Source organism: Arvicola amphibius, chromosome 1 (genome assembly GCF_903992535.2).
Source record: "Arvicola amphibius chromosome 1, mArvAmp1.2, whole genome shotgun sequence".
In the NCBI taxonomy this organism is placed as follows: Eukaryota; Metazoa; Chordata; class Mammalia; order Rodentia; family Cricetidae; genus Arvicola; species Arvicola amphibius.
Window position 1 is genome coordinate 129,167,845 of NC_052047.1, and position 20,162 is coordinate 129,188,006.

General features: G+C 51.9%; 1 protein-coding gene across 10 annotated transcripts; it reads left to right on the forward strand.

Annotated features, from left to right (window-relative positions):
• The first annotated feature begins 1,169 nt into the window (after window positions 1-1,169).
• Window positions 1,170-20,125, forward strand: Sez6l2 (seizure related 6 homolog like 2). 10 transcript variants are annotated; one of them, XM_038339524.1, is made up of 18 exons: window positions 1,170-1,248; window positions 2,085-2,216; window positions 2,850-3,149; window positions 3,471-3,610; window positions 3,814-4,015; window positions 8,602-8,787; window positions 9,385-9,553; window positions 10,111-10,274; window positions 12,185-12,385; window positions 13,045-13,183; window positions 13,535-13,731; window positions 13,831-14,025; window positions 16,702-16,893; window positions 16,990-17,181; window positions 17,645-17,683; window positions 17,853-17,970; window positions 18,086-18,182; window positions 20,041-20,125. In XM_038339524.1, the coding sequence occupies exons 1-18, from the start codon at window positions 1,170-1,172 to the stop codon at window positions 20,068-20,070; spliced, it is 2,772 nt and encodes a 923-aa protein (XP_038195452.1). In that variant the 3' UTR covers window positions 20,071-20,125. The 10 variants fall into 10 exon arrangements, with proteins under 10 accessions (XP_038195452.1, XP_038195484.1, XP_038195498.1 ...); XM_038339556.1 differs by having other exon boundaries at window positions 3,030-3,149; XM_038339570.1 differs by having other exon boundaries at window positions 3,060-3,149.
• The last annotated feature ends 37 nt before the right edge of the window (window positions 20,126-20,162 follow it).

Genomic DNA, 20,162 nt, shown 5'->3' on the forward strand with positions numbered 1-20,162 from the left:
CTCTGACTCCCCTTACCCCTGGCTTGGCTTCGCCAGAGCCAGCACCGAGCGGGACGCGGGATCGGGAAAGCCGCTTCAGCCAATCACCGGCCTCGAGGCTCGCCCGCGCAGGCGGGGCCGAGGAGCTGTCCGCGCGCCGTGGTGCTGAAAGGGCGCCCGCTCGCTGCGAGGCAGAGCCGGGAGATCGCGAGTGGCAGGAGCCCGGCCGCAGGCCGCTGTCAGGTCGTGTGCAGGAGGAGGGCCCTCAATCCGTACCCCTCAGACTCCTTACAACGTGGATCCTCCTCTTTTCCCTGGGGGAGGGGCGAGCCCATCCCACCTGAGTTTCTATAAAGGACACAGTGAAGGCCCTCGGGGAGGTCCGGGTGTGAACAGAGGACATACTGAACAGGCCAGGAAGGCGCGAACCAAGCTGCTGCTCCCCTCGGCTCCCTGGGAAGACCAGGTGCAGATTCCAGATGTGCTGGAATGGCGCCGGGAGAGAACCTAATTACTACTGGGACCAGAGTTTCCTTTTGCTCCCCTAGGGGCCTCGGAGTGCAGATTACGGTCCTGGCTCGGGATCCCTCCTTCCTCCATCTGCACTTCCTCCTCCTCCCTCATCGGCGAATAAATCCCAGGCCCCTCCCTTCGCCCGTCCCCAGGATCTGACGTGGGCTTGACACCTTTCTCAGCTTCTCCCTCCCGCAGCTCCAGTGGCCGAGCTTTGGCTTCCCTGGTTCCGCAACCCCTTCCCTCTTCCTCTCCCCGACAAGCCCCGTTAGAACCCTGTAAGGACCCTCTGGATCCTCAAGCCCACCCTGGACCCCCGGAAGCTGCCTTTCCCTTCCCGGTTCCTCCGGCTGGCTATCTATCCATCCCGATGGACCCAAGCGCCCGAACAAGGGGATAACCTTCGGCCCTCTCGGCCCCACCCCCCGCAGCGGGAGCCGCGCCCCCCTTTGCCATAGATCGGAGAGCCAAGGATAAAGATTGAGCTAAAGGGGGCGGACTCCAGGCAACCCCTAGGCCAATTCTGCTCCTCCATCCCAACGGGAGAAAAATTGTCTTCCTTTGCTAACCCTTAGCAGGAAAACAAAATTAAAGGGAAAGATAAAAGGACGCAGAAGGAAAGTGACAACTAGATTATTCAGAAGAGCTACAGAGGAGAGAGATTAGGGTGAGTCGCCATGGGGACTCCCAAGGCCCAGCACCCACCGCCTTCCCAGCTGCTGTTCCTAATTCTGCTGAGCTGTGCCTGGATTGAGGGTAAGGACATGTGGGGGTGGGCCCTGGGAAGGCCCTGGGGGGGTCCTCCACCTTTCTCTGAACATATTGAGTCTTCCGATCTTGTGGGGGAGGGGAGGGGCACAGTTGACTGGGAAGGAGCAAGCCAAGGCTCTCTGACTGGTACATGGAGCCCTTGGAGCCTTTGAACTCCTAATATTAAGGAGATGGGGGATGAATAAGGAGACCTTTTAGTTGTATCTTAGGGGTTAAATCCAGGAAGAAGAGCTAGGGGAAGTTGGGTGGATGTCTGCGGAGGTGGTAGAAGCAGCTAGGGTACCTGGGTGGGAGATGGAGGTGCTGGGAGAGATGCCAGGCGCTGCACACACAAATGTTCTTGGACATATGGACAAAGATGAACACAAGCAGGGATATTCAATCCCTGACTGCACTGTGATCCCCAACCCGACTCTAGAGAAGGCAACGGGGGGAGGGTAGTCTGCAGAGGCAGAAACCCAGAGAGAAAGCTGGCACTGCGGAGGGAAGGTCTGGGAGGTGCTATCAGACTCTCCTCCGAGTTCCGGGATTGAGGAATGCTTCATTGGGGAGAATGGAAAGCAGTCCCAAAGGCCGGGCTCCCACGTTCTGCTAGAGCTGTCCAGGGTTAGTAGTAACTAAGGCTCTTACTGAAGACCCAGAGACTGGGAGCAGGGGCTGTATGAGGGAGAGGGCAGATTGGAGCCTCTCTTCTGATCTTGGCTCTCAGCCCAGTCTAAGACCCTCTGAGTGTCCACTAAGAAGTGCTCTGGGAAATATCTCTAGAGAGAAAGGGGGTGTAGGGGAACGGAGAAAGAGGCTCATAGGACTTCACCTCCCAGGTCTGCCCCTGAAGGAGGATGAAATGATGCCAGAACCTGGAAGTGAGACTCCCACTGTGGCTTCTGAGGACCTGGCTGAGCTGCTCCATGGAGCTTTGCTGCGGAAGGGCCCAGAGATTGGTCTCTTGCCGGGTGAGGCCCCCAAAGTGGCATAAAAGTAGGAGAGATGATGCCTCTGGGAGATGGAGTGCCTGTCCGAGGAAAGTCAGGTAGAGAGCTCAGAGAGAAAGACCCCTAGGAAGCCAGTGAAATTCAGGGGCAGGCAAGAGAAGAAAGAGTCAAAACTGTCCCTAGACAGAACCAGAGACAGGGACAGAATGATGAACAGACAGTCAAGAGAAGGTCATGTATGTGTAGAGACGTGTGAGTTCAGAGAGCCAGAGTCATAAAAATGGGGAGAAAAAGAGTAATGTACAACCAGCAGTTGATTGAGGATCGCTCATAAAAGCAGAAAGCAATAAGAATACTAAGCAGAAGAAGGCTCCAGAGAGAACAAGACGGAGATGAGAGGAAGGGGTAGGCAGGAGAGAGCCAGATCTGGGGGTGGGGAGGATGCTCAAGGGGGCTGTCGAGGCTGTGGTGGAAAAAGAAAGGGAGCTTTGCAAAATCTTGAGAGAATGTGGGGAGCCTGGGTGGGCAAGGAATAAATGGGGGCCTTTACATTGTGGGGAGGCTTTGGGGTTTCCATTTCATTCTAAGCCGCTTCCCCACCCCCATGGGCCAATTTGCTGCTCCTGTGCTCTGATTACCCTTAAATTATCTCAGGATCTGACCCAGACCCCACACTAGCCACCCCTCCAGTCGGCCAGACTCTTGCAGCGCCCTTCCTGCCACGTGCCACTGAGCCAGGGACAGGGCCTCTGACGACAGCCGTCACCCCTAAGGGGGTCAGGGGGGCAGGCCCCACCGCGCCAGAACTGCTGACCCCGCCCCCCGGAACTACAGCCCCGCCCCCGCCCGGCCCCGCCTCCCCAGTCCCATCCCTCAGGCCCGAGGGAGGAGAGGAGGAAACCACCACCACCATCATCACCACAACAACTGTCACCACTACTGTCACTAGCCCAGGTGAGGCGATGGAAAGGGCATGGAAGCCCCCATGTGGGGATGGATGGGGGGATTATGTGGGAGAAGGAGCTTTAGGTACCAGTAGGAAAGGGGCCTGTGGTTAGTGATGACAAAAGGCCTGTATTAATGTTCATGGGCTCATGGGCTTCCATCTGTCTGTACTGTAGTGGCGAAAGGAAATTCTCAGTGGGGGTAGCAAGCTAGCACTGGGTAAGGATGGAGAGGGATGCTGGGGGATACAGGTGACCACTGAAGATGGTTGGCCCCCCAGGAGAGCAAATACGCAGGACTTCTCAGTCCGAGCCACTTCTCTCTCTCTAGTTCTGTGCAATAACAACATCTCTGAGGGGGAAGGGTTCGTGGAGTCTCCGGACTTGGGGAGCACTACCAGCCGCTCTATGGAACCCCTAGACTGCACCTACAGCATCCATGTCTACCCTGGCTATGGCATTGAGATTCAGGTAATTTTCTTTGGTGGCTGCCCACTGAGTGTGCCTAAGTCTGGCCTGGGGACTGTGAAGCTGTTTTCTGAGCTCGATTATCTCGAAAACTCTTCTAGAGTTCTGCAACATGGGTGGTTTTCCCAGAGGAGGGGGGCTTAGGCTGTCATGCTAACCCCTCCCCTGCTAACTTGCCCTGGCCTGCCTGTATCTGGCTTCTTTAGGTTCAGACACTCAACCTGTCTCAAGAGGAGGAGCTCCTGGTGCTGGCCGGTGGGGGATCCCCAGGCCTGGCCCCCAGACTCTTGGCTAATTCCTCCATGCTGGGAGAAGGACAGGTCCTTCGGAGCCCAACAAACCGGCTGCTTCTGCATTTCCAGAGTCCTCGGGTCCCAAGGGGCAATGGCTTCAGGATTCACTATCAGGGTGAGAAGTCTGAAGTGCCACTAGAGGGACCAGAGCCACATAGGGTAGAGAAGGCATCTCCAGGGCCCTTCTAATGCAGGGGACTGAGAGCATCTTCCTCCTGCTTGGGACCTTATGTGGGCGGGACCCCCCAAGGCATGCATGTCTGTTTTCTCACACAGTCATGGATCTGTGAATAGGTGTGAATGCATCCAAGTAGCAATTTATTTATTTGGTTCAATGACTTTTTACTGAGTGCCTACTTCATACCAGGCTCTGCTTTAGCCTTGGGGAGCAGAATGAATACAAGTCTGTTTTTAAGGAGCTGAAGATCTGGGTAGGAACATAAATAATCAGAATGGTTGTGTCAGAGATAAGGATTATGAGGAAACTCAGGCAAGAGGAGCAGGTATCAAAAGGGGCCGAGCTTTTTCTGGGGAATGTAGGAATGGCTTCTTGGGGGAGGCGATGACTAAGAGGAGACCTCCAGAATGAGCTGGCCAGGGGAAGGGTGGAAGGAAGGAAGAGAAAGACGCACATCCCAAGTCCCAGAGAGGAGAGAAATGTGACCCTTTGAAGGGTGAAGCACTTCAGCATGGAAGGTAGAATGTCTGCACTGTGTGGCCTGGGCTGGTTTCTTTACCTTTCTGTGCCTTGTGGCTCTATCTGAAAACCAGAAGCTGTAATACTTAGCATGAAGGGTTGCTAGGAAGAGCAAATGAGTTAGTACCTGCGGAGCATTTAAAACAGTGTCTGGAACACAGTCAACTCTCAGAGATGTCAGCCAGTGCCGCCACAGTCAAAGCAGAGATGGCAGTGAAGGGAGGCAGGCAGGGCGTCCTCTGCAGGGGAGAGGTGGACAGTTGAAACAGCACCAGCAGAAAAGGGACACTCTTAGGTTTGTAATTTCTGGGGCAGGAAGGGGGGTATTTCATGTATCCAGACACAGACGAGATATACATGTACCTATGCTATCCTGTGTGTGAGTGTGTGGGAACTCTCTCACAGTGCACATGCACATTCTAGCACACATATATGTACATGACCTAAGGGACTCAGCCAATGTCCCCATTCCAGATGTGGCTGTCTTCTCCAAGGTCCTTCCATGTGCTCTTCAGAGACAGGAGCCACTGCCACTTGGTTTCATGTACTTCCTCCTCCTTCCCAGATTCCTTGTGTGTATTATCCAGGTTGCAGTATATATCCCCTCCTCAGGCTCTGAGGGTAAATTGTGCAAGGCAGAAGCTCCCACCATCTGGCCTACCGGAGAGACCAGCAAGCTGGCGCTTGTACTTGGTGCCAGGGACCTGGTTGTTGGAGGCAAAAACATATCTGCCTTGGGAGTCAAGGACTAGACATCAGATGGGGAAAAAACAGCTACTCACTGGCTCCTTTAAACATCCATTTCCCTAGGGCATCAAAACTAGGACTCTCGGGCTAAGTGGAACATGGAGGGGAGCAGGGCTATTGCGTAAAGGGACTTCATTACCCGCCCTGGTCTTCCCTTATTTGCAGCTCCTGCAGGTGTCTTTAAGACTGAGGCAACCACTTAAGCCTTTCTCAACCTGCTCTAACTGTGGCTTCACGTGCAGAGGGCCAGCACAGCCCAGCAAGCTTGCCCATGTGCAAAGTCCTCCCCCAATCACTGCTGCTCACAGTAACCCAGAGAGGACCAAGTCAGCTCCATCTCTCAGAGGAGGGAAAAGATTTGAGGTCACAGGGCTTTCTGTGACAGCTGGCTGAGTTAGAATTCAGCTGCCCAAGTCCCTGCCCTATGCTCCTTCCTAAACCGAAGGTGGGGACGACTGTGTGAGTGCCCTTGGGTGGGGGATCCTTTGCACGTTTTGTTTTGTTTGTTTTGAGACTGAGTTGTGGGTAACTTAGGCTGGCCTGGAACTCACTATGTAGCCAAGGATAGCCTCAAACTTTTGATTCTCCTACCTTTACCTCCCCAGGGCTGGGGTTATAGGCCTGGTTAATACAGAGCTAGGTGTTAGCAAATGAGTTACATCCCCAACCCTGTGTTTAAAATTTTTGTTTAGATTTCAGGCCAACCCTTACTGATATGAATTATTATTATTGGTGGGAGGCACTCCTTCCCGTGTGAGATCAACCTGTTCAGGCATTGCTTCAGTCTCATAGTGATAACAGAAAATAGGTAATGTAATAAGAAAATACATATCGCCGGGCTGTGATGGCGCACGCCTTTAATTCCAGCACACAGGAGGCAGAGGCAGGCGGATCTCTCTGAGTTTGGAGCCAACCTGGTCTATAAGAGCTAGTTCCAGGCCGGGCGGTGGTGGCGCACGCCTTTAATCCTAGCACTCGGGAGGCAGAGGCAGGCGGATCTCTGTGAGTTCGAGACCAGCCTGGTCTACAAGAGCTAGTTCCAGGACAGGCTCCAAAGCCACGGAGAAACCCTGTCTCGAAAAATCAAAAAAAAAAAAAAAAAAAAAAAGAGCTAGTTCCAGGACAGGCTCCAAAACTCAGGAGAAACCCTGACTCAATAAAAAGAAAAGAAAAGAAAATTACATATGTAGAGTTGAACACAGGCAAGACCTTATGGGAACAGGGAAAGTCATGAAGGCTTCCCAGAAGGTGTATACTCAAGTTACTCTTTGAAAGATCAAAAAGAGGCCAGAAATCCTTGCACGTAGAAGCACAAGTGTGAGCAAAAAATATGGAGGTCGTCTGTCTGTGGTGGTACATACATGTAATTCTAGCACTCTGAATGCTGAGGAAGGAGGTACAAGAGTTCAAAGCTAGCCTAGACTACATAGTGAGATCTTGTCTCAAAAAAAAAAAAAATCAAAGGGTAGCTATGTGTCAGTGGTGCACGCCTTTAATTCCCTGCACTCAGGAGGTGGAGGCAGATGGGTCTCTGTGAATTCAAGATCAGCCTGGTCTATGTAGAGAGTTCCAGGCTAGCCAGGGCTACATAGTCAGTCCCTCTCTCAAAAACAAAACAAAAATCCCAAGGGCTGGGGGAATAGTTCATGGCAGAACATTTCTCTAGCGTGTACAGCATCCTGGATTTAATCCTGTCACCGGAAGAAAAGGGGGGCAGCCTATGTGAGATAGTAAGCCCGACCATCGTGTAGGACATTCGGGCTCAGGAGCTGAGCACTAACTTAAGGACTGGGCTTGACTTGGCAGGGGAAGGGACTAGAATATCAAACTAGAGCATTCGGAGTTGGCTCTGTTGGCCATAGAGGGCTGGCATTTACCGAACTTGCTGGGTTTTGGATGGATGTTTTGTGTGCTCGTCTTAGCAGTCTAGGGCCCATGGAAAGGCAGGGTATGGGTTTGTTTTGTGTTTTGTTTTACTCCTGTCTGCCCCACAACCCAGCCAGATAATGCTTGATGACTTTTGGAATGTGGAAGGGATAGGTTTCTGACAGAATCACTGAAGGCTTCACAGTCAGGGAAGCCAAAGCTTCCGTCAAGTAGAGCCGGACTGTACCTTCAAGACGCGGCCTTGCATGGTGGTGCAGGTTTATGAAGGCAGAGATAGCAGGACTGAGAAACTGAAGTTAACCTGGGCTACACAACAAGACCTTGTTTCAAAACCAAACCAACCCCACCCAACCCCCAAAAATAATCTCAAGAGGCTTTGAGAGAGAAGCAAGCAATATACCTGTGAAGGATATATAAAGGGGACACGACACCAGGGAGAGATTGTGAGAGGGCGGAGTGACCTGCATGTGGACGAGCAGGTCATTGTTGTCCTAACTTGAGGTAGAGGAAGTAGGTGCAGAAAGGGAAGTTACACAGTTCTCAGTGCAAGAGACACATCAGCTTCTCAAGGAGATAGAGTCACTGCTCCATCAGTGGGGTCAGTCAGGGGCTCTGGGTAGTAAGTCTGAAGTCAACATTCCTAAGGGGCACTGGGTAGAAAGTCTGAAGTCAACATCCTAAAGCAGTTTCTTGTGGCTGGCCTGGCTCAAATCTGGCTGCACCTCCATACAAGAAAGTTTGTGAAAGAAAACAGCACAGAGCATAAGCAGTGGGGAGGGAGGAGCCTCAGTATCCTCTCCTAGAGAGCCAGTCATGGCTGGGCCATGGTGGCGCACGCCTTTAATCCCAGCACTCGGGAAGCAGAGGCAGGCTGATCTCTGGAGTTCGAGGCCAGCCTGGTCTATAGTGTGAGTTTCATGACAGGCCCCAAAGTTACACAGAGAAACCCTGTCTCGAAAAACAAACAAGCAAACAAACAAGAAAGAAAGTGGGTCATGCCCTCTCTGCCTACCTCTAAAGCGGTGTAAATTGACTCAGGAGTTGAACCATCTCGCAGATGCCGTTTATTATTAGTGCTGATAGCGTTTCAGGGTGGTCAATTGGATTGCTTGAGGTCAAACAGCCAGTAAGACTGGTTTCTAAAATAATGTTTACCTATAAAAAGAAGGACCAAAGGGGGCAAATTACAAAGACCAGAGTGAGCACCGTTGATGTTTCTGAGGCAGGGAGCCAGTGTCAGGAGTTTGTTTTCCTCAGCATGCACCCCAGCAATGAGCCTGTTTGCTACCTGGGAGCAGGAGAGGGTTTGCAGAGCACCAGGGAATGGCTGTGAGACCACAGCCCCCCTTCCTCTTCCTTGACCCATGCAGCATACCTTCTGAGCTGCGGCTTCCCACCCCGGCCAGCCCACGGGGATGTGAGTGTGACGGATCTGCATCCTGGGGGCACTGCCACCTTCCACTGTGACTCGGGATACCAGCTGCAGGGTGAGGAGATGCTTATCTGCCTCAATGGTACACGGCCAGCCTGGACTGGTGAACCCCCAAGCTGCATAGGTGAGTCTTGTGCACACTTCTTTCCTGGGGGAGGGGAATGAGCCGGGGAGTCTCCGTCTCTGGGGAGAAGCCATACTGACGAAGTTTATAGCTGCAGAGGCCCGTCATGGTGTCTTCCCCAGAGTGCTCTACCACGAGGGTTTCCATCCTTAGGGAATCTCCAGTCTTGTCTGGGCTTCGTCTTGGAACTCCCAGTTGGTGCTTGCCATCCTGTTACCACTGTCGATGCCCTGCCCTTGGAGATTCCACTCTAGTGGATCATGTTTGGGGTCCCTGGTTGGCAGATCTTGGTCCTTAAGTCTTCATCCTGCGGCCTCCACCAAGCATGAAATGCACTCCATCTGGGGATTCCTAACTTCTCGTTTGAGAGTTTCAATTTTGAGGCTCCCTGTCTCAAAGTGCCCATCTTTTGGGAGGCTTCATTTTATCAGGGTTTCCATGCACAGCGTTCTATTTCAGGCTAGACAGTAGTTGGAGAAGGTCTTGTTCCTCTGCTAAATGCACGGGACAAAGGCCATCCCTGGCCAGTAGCCCCCAGGCTCTAGAATTGAGCCTGAGAAGAGGACTGAAACTTTCCTACTCCTTCTCTGTCCACAGCATCTTGTGGGAGCACCATCCACAATGCCACACTGGGTCGCATTGTATCTCCTGAGCCTGGGGGAGCCGCAGGGCCCAACCTTACCTGCCGCTGGGTCATTGAAGCAGCTGAGGGACGCCGGCTACACCTGCATTTTGAGAGAGTCTCTCTGGATGAGGACAATGACCGGTGAGGACCTGGGCTTTGGGCTAGAGGTCCCTACCTTGGGAAGGCTGGGACAGCAGACTCAGGTGACACTGGATGGATCCTTGTGTCAACTTCAGAGTGTGCAACTTTATGCAGCTTTAGATGGGCCAGGGCACCTCACTGTACCTCAGTTCTCTCTCATTGGTAGAATGGAGATAAGAGCACCCTTCCAAATGCTTAATTAATAAATGCATTAAGATATGTAAAATAATTGAAGTGGTTCCTAGGGCATGATAAGTACTATAAAGGTGTGTGCTATCATTTTTCTCAGTCTTCTCTGTTGCTTCAGAGTGCTTTCAGGCTGAGCACCAAGTCTTTCTGTGCCTCTGTAGCTCATCTATAAAGTGAGGGGTAACAATGGTGTCTGCTCAAGAGTCCTTGTAAGGATCAAACAAGATAAAATGTGCTGGGGCTTAGCAGAGTGCATGGCATGGGTTAGCATATGATAACATAACAACAGTTTAAAGGTAGCCGGGAGGGCAGGCAGGATGGCAGCTTCCAAGGCAGAAAAGCACCTACCGTCCTTCTGTTCATCCCAGGCTGATGGTGCGCTCTGGGGGAAGTCCCCTGTCCCCTGTGATTTATGACTCTGACATGGATGATGTCCCTGAGCGTGGTCTCATCAGTGATGCCCAGTCCCTCTACGTAGAACTGCTTTCAGAGACACCAGCCAATCCCCTGCTGCTCAGCCTCCGATTCGAAGGTAAAGGTCTCATTTCCTGGCCCTGCCCAACCCCCACATCTTTCCCTCTCCCTCACACTAGGACCCACTGGGAATAGTCAGCACATCCTCCCTCCATGCTGGCCTCTGTGTTTGGTTCCCGACACCTGACAGGGATCCCTTCACAGGGACACTGGCTCATTCCAAGTAGTCTCCTCTGATTAAGTTTCAGATATGGCTGGATCCAGCATACAGCCAGGCCAACAATTACCTGTCTCTCAGTTCTTTACTGTTCAGTGAATTCATTCCCATGCAGGCTTTCTCAGTGTGGTGAATCTGACTACAGACTTACAGACTATTAACACCACCAGAGAGAGGAAATGCTCAGGCGAGCTTTGGCAACAATTCCAGAAAAGGTTCTTATTGACTTGATTAAGTTCAATTAAGTCAGGGAATGCTATGGCAGGTCTGCATGGCATGGCTATCTCTGCTTGATTCCAACTAAGCCTCATGTACTAGAAATAGGGAAGGCACTAATAAAAATAGGAGAGCAGTTGCTGGGCGGTGGTGGCGCACACCTTTAATCCCAGCACTCTGGAAGCAGAGACAGGCGGATCTCTGTGAGTTCGAGGACAGCCTGCTTTACAGAGTGAGTTCCAGGACAGGTTCCAAAGCTACAGAGAAACCCTATAAAGAGAGAGAGAGAGAAAAGGGGGGGGGAGAATAAGCTGTGACCAGAAGAAAGAAGAATGGTGTTGGACGGATGAGGAGGAATCGGTGATGATGGGAGAAGAGGCATCGGGTGTGGCCTTCCAGGACAGAGGTTAAGCAGATGACTAGAGAGAAGAAGGTGGAGAACAGTTTGGGGGAAAGGGACAATGATGCATTTGAGAAACAGCATGGCTGAGTATTTATAAAAGCAATAGCAATAGGCAGGCAATGGACCAGAGGGCAGTGGTGGTGCGCGTCTTTAATTAATCCCAGCACTTGGGAGGCAGAGACAGATCTCTGAGCTCAGGGCCAGCCTGGTCTACAGAGTGAGTCCCAGGAGAGCCAGGGCTACATAGAGAAACCACATCTTAGGAAGGCAGAGAGAAAGAGGGGCAATGGGAAGGAAATGCTCACAGATTAGAAGGGCATGGGTTTTGAATGGGTTACGAGTAAGCGGAATTGTCACTGGACCCCGATAGGTGGGCAGGATTGACACATGATACCTCGTCAAGTTAGGAAATATAACAGTGAATCTGCAGACCCCCAACCCCTGATGAGGCCTGGAAGTGCTAAGAGCTCTCTGCTCTTTGGTGAGAATCCCAGTCTACCTCCCGGGGGGGGGGCACTGCTGTGCTGTGAGCTTCAGGTTCTCCCCCGCCCCCACATTGTAGGTGGTTTTGTAGATAAGACACAATTGCATGGACAGAAAAAAGTGCTCCGGAGATGTTCATTTGTGCCGATTTGGTCCTCAGGAAAAGTTGAGCAGCTTCTGCACTAGCTGCAGTTTGAGATTCTAGCGACAGTGTGCATGACTGGAATCCAACTGTTATTTCTGAGGCTAGAACACACCCACGCAAGCCAGTTCTCCAGAAACACCCCTCCGCAGGCCCCTTGCTGTTTTCAAAGCCAGATGTCTGTGGATGAGAACTAACTCTTCAGGATTATAGCTCTGGCTCTGTAGTTGCCTCCTGGTGACCTTGGGCTAGTGGCTTTTTGTCTGATGATGACCTGATCTGTGGAATGGTGGGTAGTACTATTGGCAAAGGTGCATGGTCCCAGCCACTTGGAAGGCTGAGGCAGGACGATCTCAAAGTCAAGGTCAGCCTGAGCTATATAGTGAGACCACCACCTCAGGAAAAGCCCATGTAGGGCCAACCAATACCCAAATTCAGCCCAAGTGCCCAACATGAGATCCCTCAGCCTGTCCTAATGCTTACCTTTCGTGACCAACTCCTCTCTAGCCTTTGAGGAGGATCGCTGCTTCGCCCCTTTCCTGGCACATGGCAACGTGACTACCACAGACCCTGAGTACCGCCCGGGGGCACTGGCCACCTTCTCATGCCTCCCAGGATATGCTCTGGAGCCGCCAGGGCCCCCCAATGCCATCGAATGTGTGGATCCCACAGAACCTCACTGGAATGACACAGAGCCAGCCTGTAAGGGTGAGTCTTCTACATTTCAGAGTCCGTCAGCCTACAGACTGCCTGCCCCTGAAGTTGGGACCTCTGGAAGACAATTGTGAAGGAGATCTGAGTGAACATTAGACCTAATAAATCCAAAGGCGGATTGGGGAGATGGCTCAGTGGTTAAGAGCACTGACTGCTCTTCCAGAGGACCCGGGTTCAATTCCTAGCACCCACATGGCAGCTCACTGCTGTCTGTGACTGCAGGATCCAACACCCTCACACAGACAAACCTACAGGCAAAACACTGATAAAATAAATAAATGATAAATTGGAAAATAACAGTTAAGAAACAAAAAACAAACCCAAAGCCTGGGCAAAGCTCCGCCTTTCAGAGACTGCTTTCTTGAGGAAGTAATTGCTGGGCTTATTATGAATTCAGGCTCAGACCCAAAAGGCTTCTAGAGCTAGAACTAGATTGGGTTGGTAGTGGTTCGGCGAGTAAGCTGGAAAGTGGAGAGGGTTAATTAAGGGCAGGGCTGGAAAAACAATCGTAGTAAAACCTATATATAACAAGAAATCTTCACAACAAAAAGCATGTTGAGGTGGCCTTGTGCACAGCACTGAGCCCCATGGGGACTATGGCGAATGGAGGTCTCATGCCCTCGTGGGTCCTGAACCTGACACCTCTTCCCTAGCCATGTGTGGAGGAGAGCTGTCCGAGCCGGCTGGTGTGGTCCTCTCTCCCGACTGGCCCCAGAGTTATAGCCCTGGCCAGGACTGCGTGTGGGGCCTGCACGTCCAGGAAGAGAAGCGCATCTTGCTCCAGGTTGAAATGTATGTTAGGGCCATGTAGCTTGGGCGATGGGTGCGGGCTCCATCAGGTGTGTGAGACAATGCACTTGCAGCCAGCTGGCTCTTCTGAGTTCATACGGAACTCTGTGGGTACATTGGGGTTCAGAAAGAAAACACCAAGTGGGTGTAGGACAGAGGTGGGAGACCCGGGTTCAAGTGACTTGGAGAATAACTCAGCTCACCTCTGGAACCTGTAGGGAACCCTAAACTGGTCAACATTGAGAGAGAGGAATTCAGAGGCGGGCTGGTTAAGAGCCAGTTGGGGATGGGGCAGAACCGGATGATGGGCGAGTCGTAGTTCGCCTAATTCTCTGACCCCGCCCCTCACTGCAGCTTGAATGTTCGCGAAGGGGATATGCTGACACTGTTTGATGGGGACGGTCCCAGCGCTCGAGTCCTGGCCCAGCTGCGGGGACCTCAACCGCGCCGCCGCCTCCTCTCCTCCGGACCCGATCTCACTCTGCAGTTTCAGGCGCCCCCTGGGCCCCCAAATCCGGGTCTAGGCCAGGGCTTTGTATTACATTTCAAAGGTATGGAAGGCGAGGGCTCTGGATGGCCAGGGGTCTGGCAGGAAGGGGCCACCAGCGGAGGCCCTCGGAGACTGGAAGTGCACTCCATCTTCACTGCAGAAGTCCCAAGGAACGATACATGTCCTGAGCTGCCACCTCCTGAGTGGGGTTGGAGGACAGCATCCCACGGGGACCTTATCCGGGGCACAGTGCTCACTTACCAATGCGAGCCTGGCTACGAACTCCTGGGATCAGACATCCTCACTTGCCAATGGGATCTATCCTGGAGCGCCGCTCCACCTGCCTGCCAAAAGAGTGAGTAGAGCCCCGCCCCAAGCCAGTCCTTCCGCTCAGACTTGGCTCCTCCCGGTCCCTACTGAATGCCATCCCGGCCCTGAATCCTGCCTGGGTCTTTAGCCCTAATCCCTATGTCCTTTAAGTCCCATCGTGTTCAGTGCCTTGAAATTACTACACACACACACACACACACACGCACGCACGCACGCACGAACGCGCGCACACACACACGTGTCCTGCCTTTAGTTCAGACTGCTTACATCCTGTGCTCAATCTACTTTTCATCATGGCCCAAGCCCCTTCCACCCCTACCAGGTTTCACCAAATTGCCCCCTGGCTCTGTCCCATCAGCTCTTAGTTCTCCTCTAGACACCCCCAAACTCTCACTCTGTTAAAATCAAGGCTTGTTAGTGGATTTGATCTGCCTTAATGCAGTCATCAAAGCCTGGCTGGGTTGTGGTAATAGGACCGGTCCCTTGCTCTTTCCTTCCCTGAAGGGTCTCAGACCTGGGAGGGAGAGAGATACATAAGCAGCTAGGCTTGTTACTCAGTGGTAACTAGGGCACGGCCTGGGGTAGAGTGCTAACATCTCTGAGCTTCGGCTCTCCTGTCAATGAGGTGGGAGCAGGGGACTGTACAGAGCAGAGGCAGCGTTTCTCATGGCGGGTGGCAATAGTTGTCATAGCTCTGAGCATGCAGCAGCTTTGTAGCGAGATTATGGCTTCATTCACCCAAGAATAAGACAGATTTACCTCAGAGGAGTATTTTATTATTAATTATTATTATTATTATTATTATTATTATTATTATTATTATTATTATTATTATTTTGGTATGATCTTTGCAGGAGCTTGGAGGCTTTGTTTATTTATCTTTTTAAAAGGCCGGGCATAGTGGCACACACTTGTAATCCCCGCACTTGGGAAGCTGAGGCAGAATAATTATGAGTTCAAAGCTATCCCTGTCTGAAAAGCCCAAGGACTGGGGGCATAGCAAAATACTTATTTGGTAAACAAAACAAGTAAAACAGACCAAAAAAAATGCAGAGCTGCATGTCCAGTACTTGGGAGCAAAAGCAGAAGAATTTCCATGAGTTAAATAAAGGCCACCTACAGCGCTAATTTCAGCAAGACCCATCTCAAAAAAAAAAAATTAAATAAATAAATAAAGCAAACAACAGAACAAGTAGCATCTTGTCCCGTGAATTTGGAGAAAATGACACAAATATTGATGGTAGGTGGTTTTTTTTTCCTTTTCTTTTTTCATTTTCAAGACAGGGTTTCTCTGTGTAGCCTTGGCTGTCCTGGAACTCGCCCTGTAGACCAGGCTGGCCATGGACTCAAAGACCCGCCTGCCTCTGCCTCCTCGGTGCTGGGATTAAAGGTGTGGCCACCGCTGTAGTTCTTGCAAACGACCCGGGGAAAGGAAACAATGGTGGGGTGAGTGGGGAGGAATTTCAGAAAGCCAGGTTTGGACTGGAAACAAGGAACACTGTGTAGCTGACCCTGCACCTCATCCCTGAGAGGACTCACAGACCTGTGGACCTAAGTGGACCCTAGTGAGCCAAGCAATCAGGTTATCTAGCCAAGCCTGGCCTTAGAAAGTTGCCCAGGCTACACTGAGTCTGATGCTGAGTTGAGACTCAAGTCTCAGGATCTATCTACTGTTCCATGACTATGATTTGACAGGTTCCAGCCTGGCCAAGTGCCAAGCCCTGGGCCACAAGAGCGATGGCTGTGACATTGATCTCTCTGGATAATCAGGATTAAGTTATCTATCAGGCTGCTTAGCACAGGTTTATGGGAGTCAAAGGCCGTGGAGTTGGAGAGATAGCTCAGATGCTACACAAGCATCAGGACCTGAGCCCGACCCCCTAAACCCACATAAAAGCCAGGCACACATGTCTGCAACCCCAGTTCAGCTGAAGGAGAGCTCCAGGTTCAGAAAGCTGTAGGAGACACTAACCATCAGCCTGGCTCCACAGCACATCCAGGAGCACACAGAGAGTCACACTCGCAGAGGCCGTGACTACGCCCTTCTCCAGCAGCACTGGGAATGAAAGTGCAGGCAGTGTATGTGGGCACAGCGGGCTAGGCACTGTGTGCATGTGGGGGACGATGATCTGCCATGCCAGGGCCAGCACTGAGTTTCCGTGTGTGTACTCTAACATAACAGTTAAGTAACCCGATGACAAGGGTCTGAGTTTGCCTCACTCGTCCTGCTTTCAAAAGAAATATATACACTCGGGAAGCAGAGGCAGGTGAATCTCTGAGTTTGAGGCCAGCCTGGTCTACAAGAGCTAGTTCCAGAATAGCTAGGACTGTTACACAGAAAAACCCTGTCTCGAAAAATAAAAAAAGAAAAAGAAAAAGAAATATAAACACATTGACCCCACCCCCACACCAATCTCATTTTGTAGCCAAGGGTATCCCATTCTGGAACTTGTTTAGGCCAGGCATGTTTGGAGTTCATATTCCTTCCTTTAGTCCCAGAGTGGTGAAATTAGAGGTGTTGCAACATCAATTTGGCAAATCCATTGACTCTGAAGTGCTTCTGACCCACACTGAGGAATTGGTGGGAGGAGGACAAGACGGTCCTGAGGAGATGGGCCGGAAGCTCGGGTCTCTATCAGCCCCGTTTCCAGGCAATGCCCTAAGACCCTCGCTTCCCCTAACCTTTCCCTTCTATTGACAGTTATGACTTGTGCTGACCCTGGCGAGATCACCAATGGCCACCGGACTGCCTCAGACGCCGGTTTCCCAGTCGGCTCCCATGTCCAGTATCGCTGTCTGCCAGGGTACAGCCTAGAAGGGGCAGCTGTACTCACCTGCTACAGCCGGGACACAGGAACACCCAAATGGAGCGATCGAGTCCCCAAATGCGCCTGTAAGTTTGGGGGACACCCCAGGAAGGGAAGACCAGGGAACCCAGACTGGCCCTGCCCAGTTTCTAAGCAGCCATGTGGCCCGGTGCTCCCTGCAGTAAAGTACGAGCCGTGCCTGAACCCCGGAGTCCCCGAGAACGGTTACCAGACACTGTACAAGCACCACTACCAAGCCGGCGAGTCTCTGCGTTTCTTCTGTTACGAGGGCTTTGAGCTCATCGGCGAGGTCACCATCACCTGTGTGCCCGGTCACCCCTCTCAGTGGACCAGCCAGCCCCCCCTCTGCAAAGGTGCCTGGGTGAACAGGGCAGAAGGGGTGTATCGGTATCTGGGGAGTGACCTGAGATAGAAGAGTTGGGTAGAAAACTCAAGACCAATGGCTGAGTGCTGAGTGCCCTAATGTGTGGGCTCATTCTCACAGCCAGGACTGGAAAACCCGGGGAGATCTGAGGGATGTAGCGGGGGGGCCTTGGTATAGAAGCCCCTTTGCCTCTCCACGAAGGCCTCGGTTCTGCTCTCAGTGAAAAATAGACTCTCCAGGAACCTTGAACCTTGAGTAGGTTTGGAAGAGGAGGACAGGCCCTGGCCCACCAACCGCCATGGCCTCTACACACACAGGGAAAGACAAGTATAGACCGAGCAGAGGGTAGACACCCAGGCTGTGCAGCCCAGCCGCTCCGGGCTTCGGCCCTCTCCCCAGTCTCCTTCCCTCCCTGGCTCAGACCCCGCCCCCTCCCCCTCCTCTCCCCGCAGTGGCCTATGAGGAGCTCCTGGACAACGGAAAACTGGAAGGTCAGTGAGGGCGCAGGTGGAGACCAGGCCTGGCCAGGTTGGGAGGGCAAGGTCGAGGCTGGGGGCAGGAGGCCAGGCCCCAGAGGGTTCAGGGCCCAGGGCAGGAGGCTGGGAGAGCCCAGGAGTGGGTCCAGCCTTCCCTCATTTGCTATTCTTCCTCCCTCCCCAGTGACCCAGACTACAGACCCATCACGGCAGCTGGAGGGTGGGAACCTTGCTCTGGCCATCCTGTTGCCCCTAGGTTTGGTCATTGTCCTGGGCAGTGGCGTTTACATATACTACACCAAGTAAGTACCCCACCTTTGACCCTGACCTTTGGCCAGGGCAGGGGTCGTACCTGGGGGTCAGGGAAAGGAGTTCGTGGACTCGCACTGTAAGCCCGCTCTCCTCTCCCTTTCCCAGGCTGCAAGGAAAATCGCTTTTCGGTTTCTCTGGTTCCCACTCCTACAGTCCCATCACCGTGGAGTCAGACTTTAGCAACCCACTGTATGAAGCTGGGGTGAGTCCCTCCCCTCCGCTGGGAGAGCCACAGCTCTCTGTCTCCCCCCACGACTTCATAATCTTCTCCTAAAGTCTCTGTGATCTCTTTGGGAAATTTCAAACTCAGTTGCCTACAGAAGTCATGATGAAGGTCAAAGCCAGCTGTGTGTGGGCAATAGGGGATGGTGAGGTCTGTAGCTAAGTGGAGGACCAGAGCCTGTCTACAGGATGCAGCTCAAATCCATAGTGGGCACGTAGGTCCAGTCTCCAAATCCTCCCCTGTTCAAGGCATTTCAGAAATGTCGTTTTGTCATCGTACGGTACTATTGGGGAAACCAAACATATATATTAGCTAGATTCAACCCAGGATTCTCTCTTTTTGGGGGGTAGGAGACAGGGTTTTACTATGTAGCCCTGGCTGGCCTGGAACGCTCAGAGATCTGCCTACCTTTATGCCCTGAGTGCTGAAATTAAAATGTGCACCACCAAGCCTGACTTGGAATCTTTACTAGAAAACATTTTATGGCTGGGCTGTGGTGGTGCATGCTTTTAATCCCGGCACTTGGACAGAGGCAGGGAGAGCTCTCTGAGTTTGAGGCCAGCCTGGTCTACTGGTCTACAAAGTGAGTTCCAGGATTGCCAGAGCTACACACAGAGACATCTTGTCTCAAAAAACCTAATAAAGGGGGTGGGAGAGATGGCTAGCGGTTAAGAACACTGACGGCTCTTCCAAAGGTCCAGAGTTCAATTCCCAGCACCCACATGGTGGCTCACAACCATCTGGAGCCCTCTTATGGCCTGTAAGCAGATGTGCAGGCAAAACACTGTATACATAATAAATAATAAATCTTTAAAAAATAAGTCTAAAAAAAGTAATTAAAAAACCTAATAAATAAAGAATAAAGGAAAAAATTGTAAAAAATTTTAAATTGTAGCCAGGTAGTGGTGGCATACACCTTTAATCCCAGAACTTGGAAGGCAGAAGCAGGTAGGTCTCTGTGAGTTCAAAGTCAGCCTGGTCTACAGAGTGAATTCCAAGAAAGTCAGAGCTACACAGAGAAACCCTGTATCAAAAAAAAAAAAAAAGTTGTTTTATGCTTGCCTGTCTACAGCAAGTACATGAAGTGCCCTCAGAGTCTAGAGAGGGCGTCAGACCCCACAGAACAGGAGTTGCAGACAGTTGTGAGCCACCATGTGAATGCTGTGGACACAACCTAGGTCCTCTGAAAGAGTAGCCATCTCTCCAGCTCCCCATATTTACTTAAATATGAAGGTCTTGCTGGACATGGTGGCTCAAAGACTTTAATCTAGAGGCAGAAGCAGGCTGATCTCTGAGTTTGGAGCCAACCTGATCTACCTAGAGAGTTCCGAGACATCCAGAACTATACAGAGAGACCCTGTCTCAGAATAACATGGTCTTTCTGTGTGTGTGTGTGTGGTACTGGAGATTAGTGCCTTGTGAGCCGCCGGCAGGTTCTAGGCATTGGGTGGCATCCCTAGTGTCTCACCCTCTTTTATTCTGAGACAAGGGCCTCTCTATGTAGCCCTGGCAAGTCTGGAACTCTATGTAGACCAGGCTGGCCTCAAATTCACAGGCACCGCCCCCTGCCTCTACCTCCAAGTGCTGAGACTAAATGCATGTATCACCATGCTGAGCTCTTCAATCCTCTTTGATTTTTGAGAGTTTAAATTGTCCAGTCTGACCCGGAACTGCTGTAGCTCAGGCCTGCCTTGAATTGTCCTCCTCTTACCTCCATCTCCCTAGTAGCTGGAATTACAGGTTGGTACCATCCATCTTAGCTCAGATATGTCTTGCCCCCCTTGTGGGTGCCTCTTCACCTCCCACTCACTGCAGTTTATCTGCTCTCTGTCTTCAGGATACACGGGAGTACGAAGTCTCCATCTGAACCCCGAGTCTAAGTCTGCAGGACCCAGGACCGCCCCATTCTCTCGCCATTCTGGGCAGTGAGGAGCATAGGACCTGGTCTCTGGCTCCCTC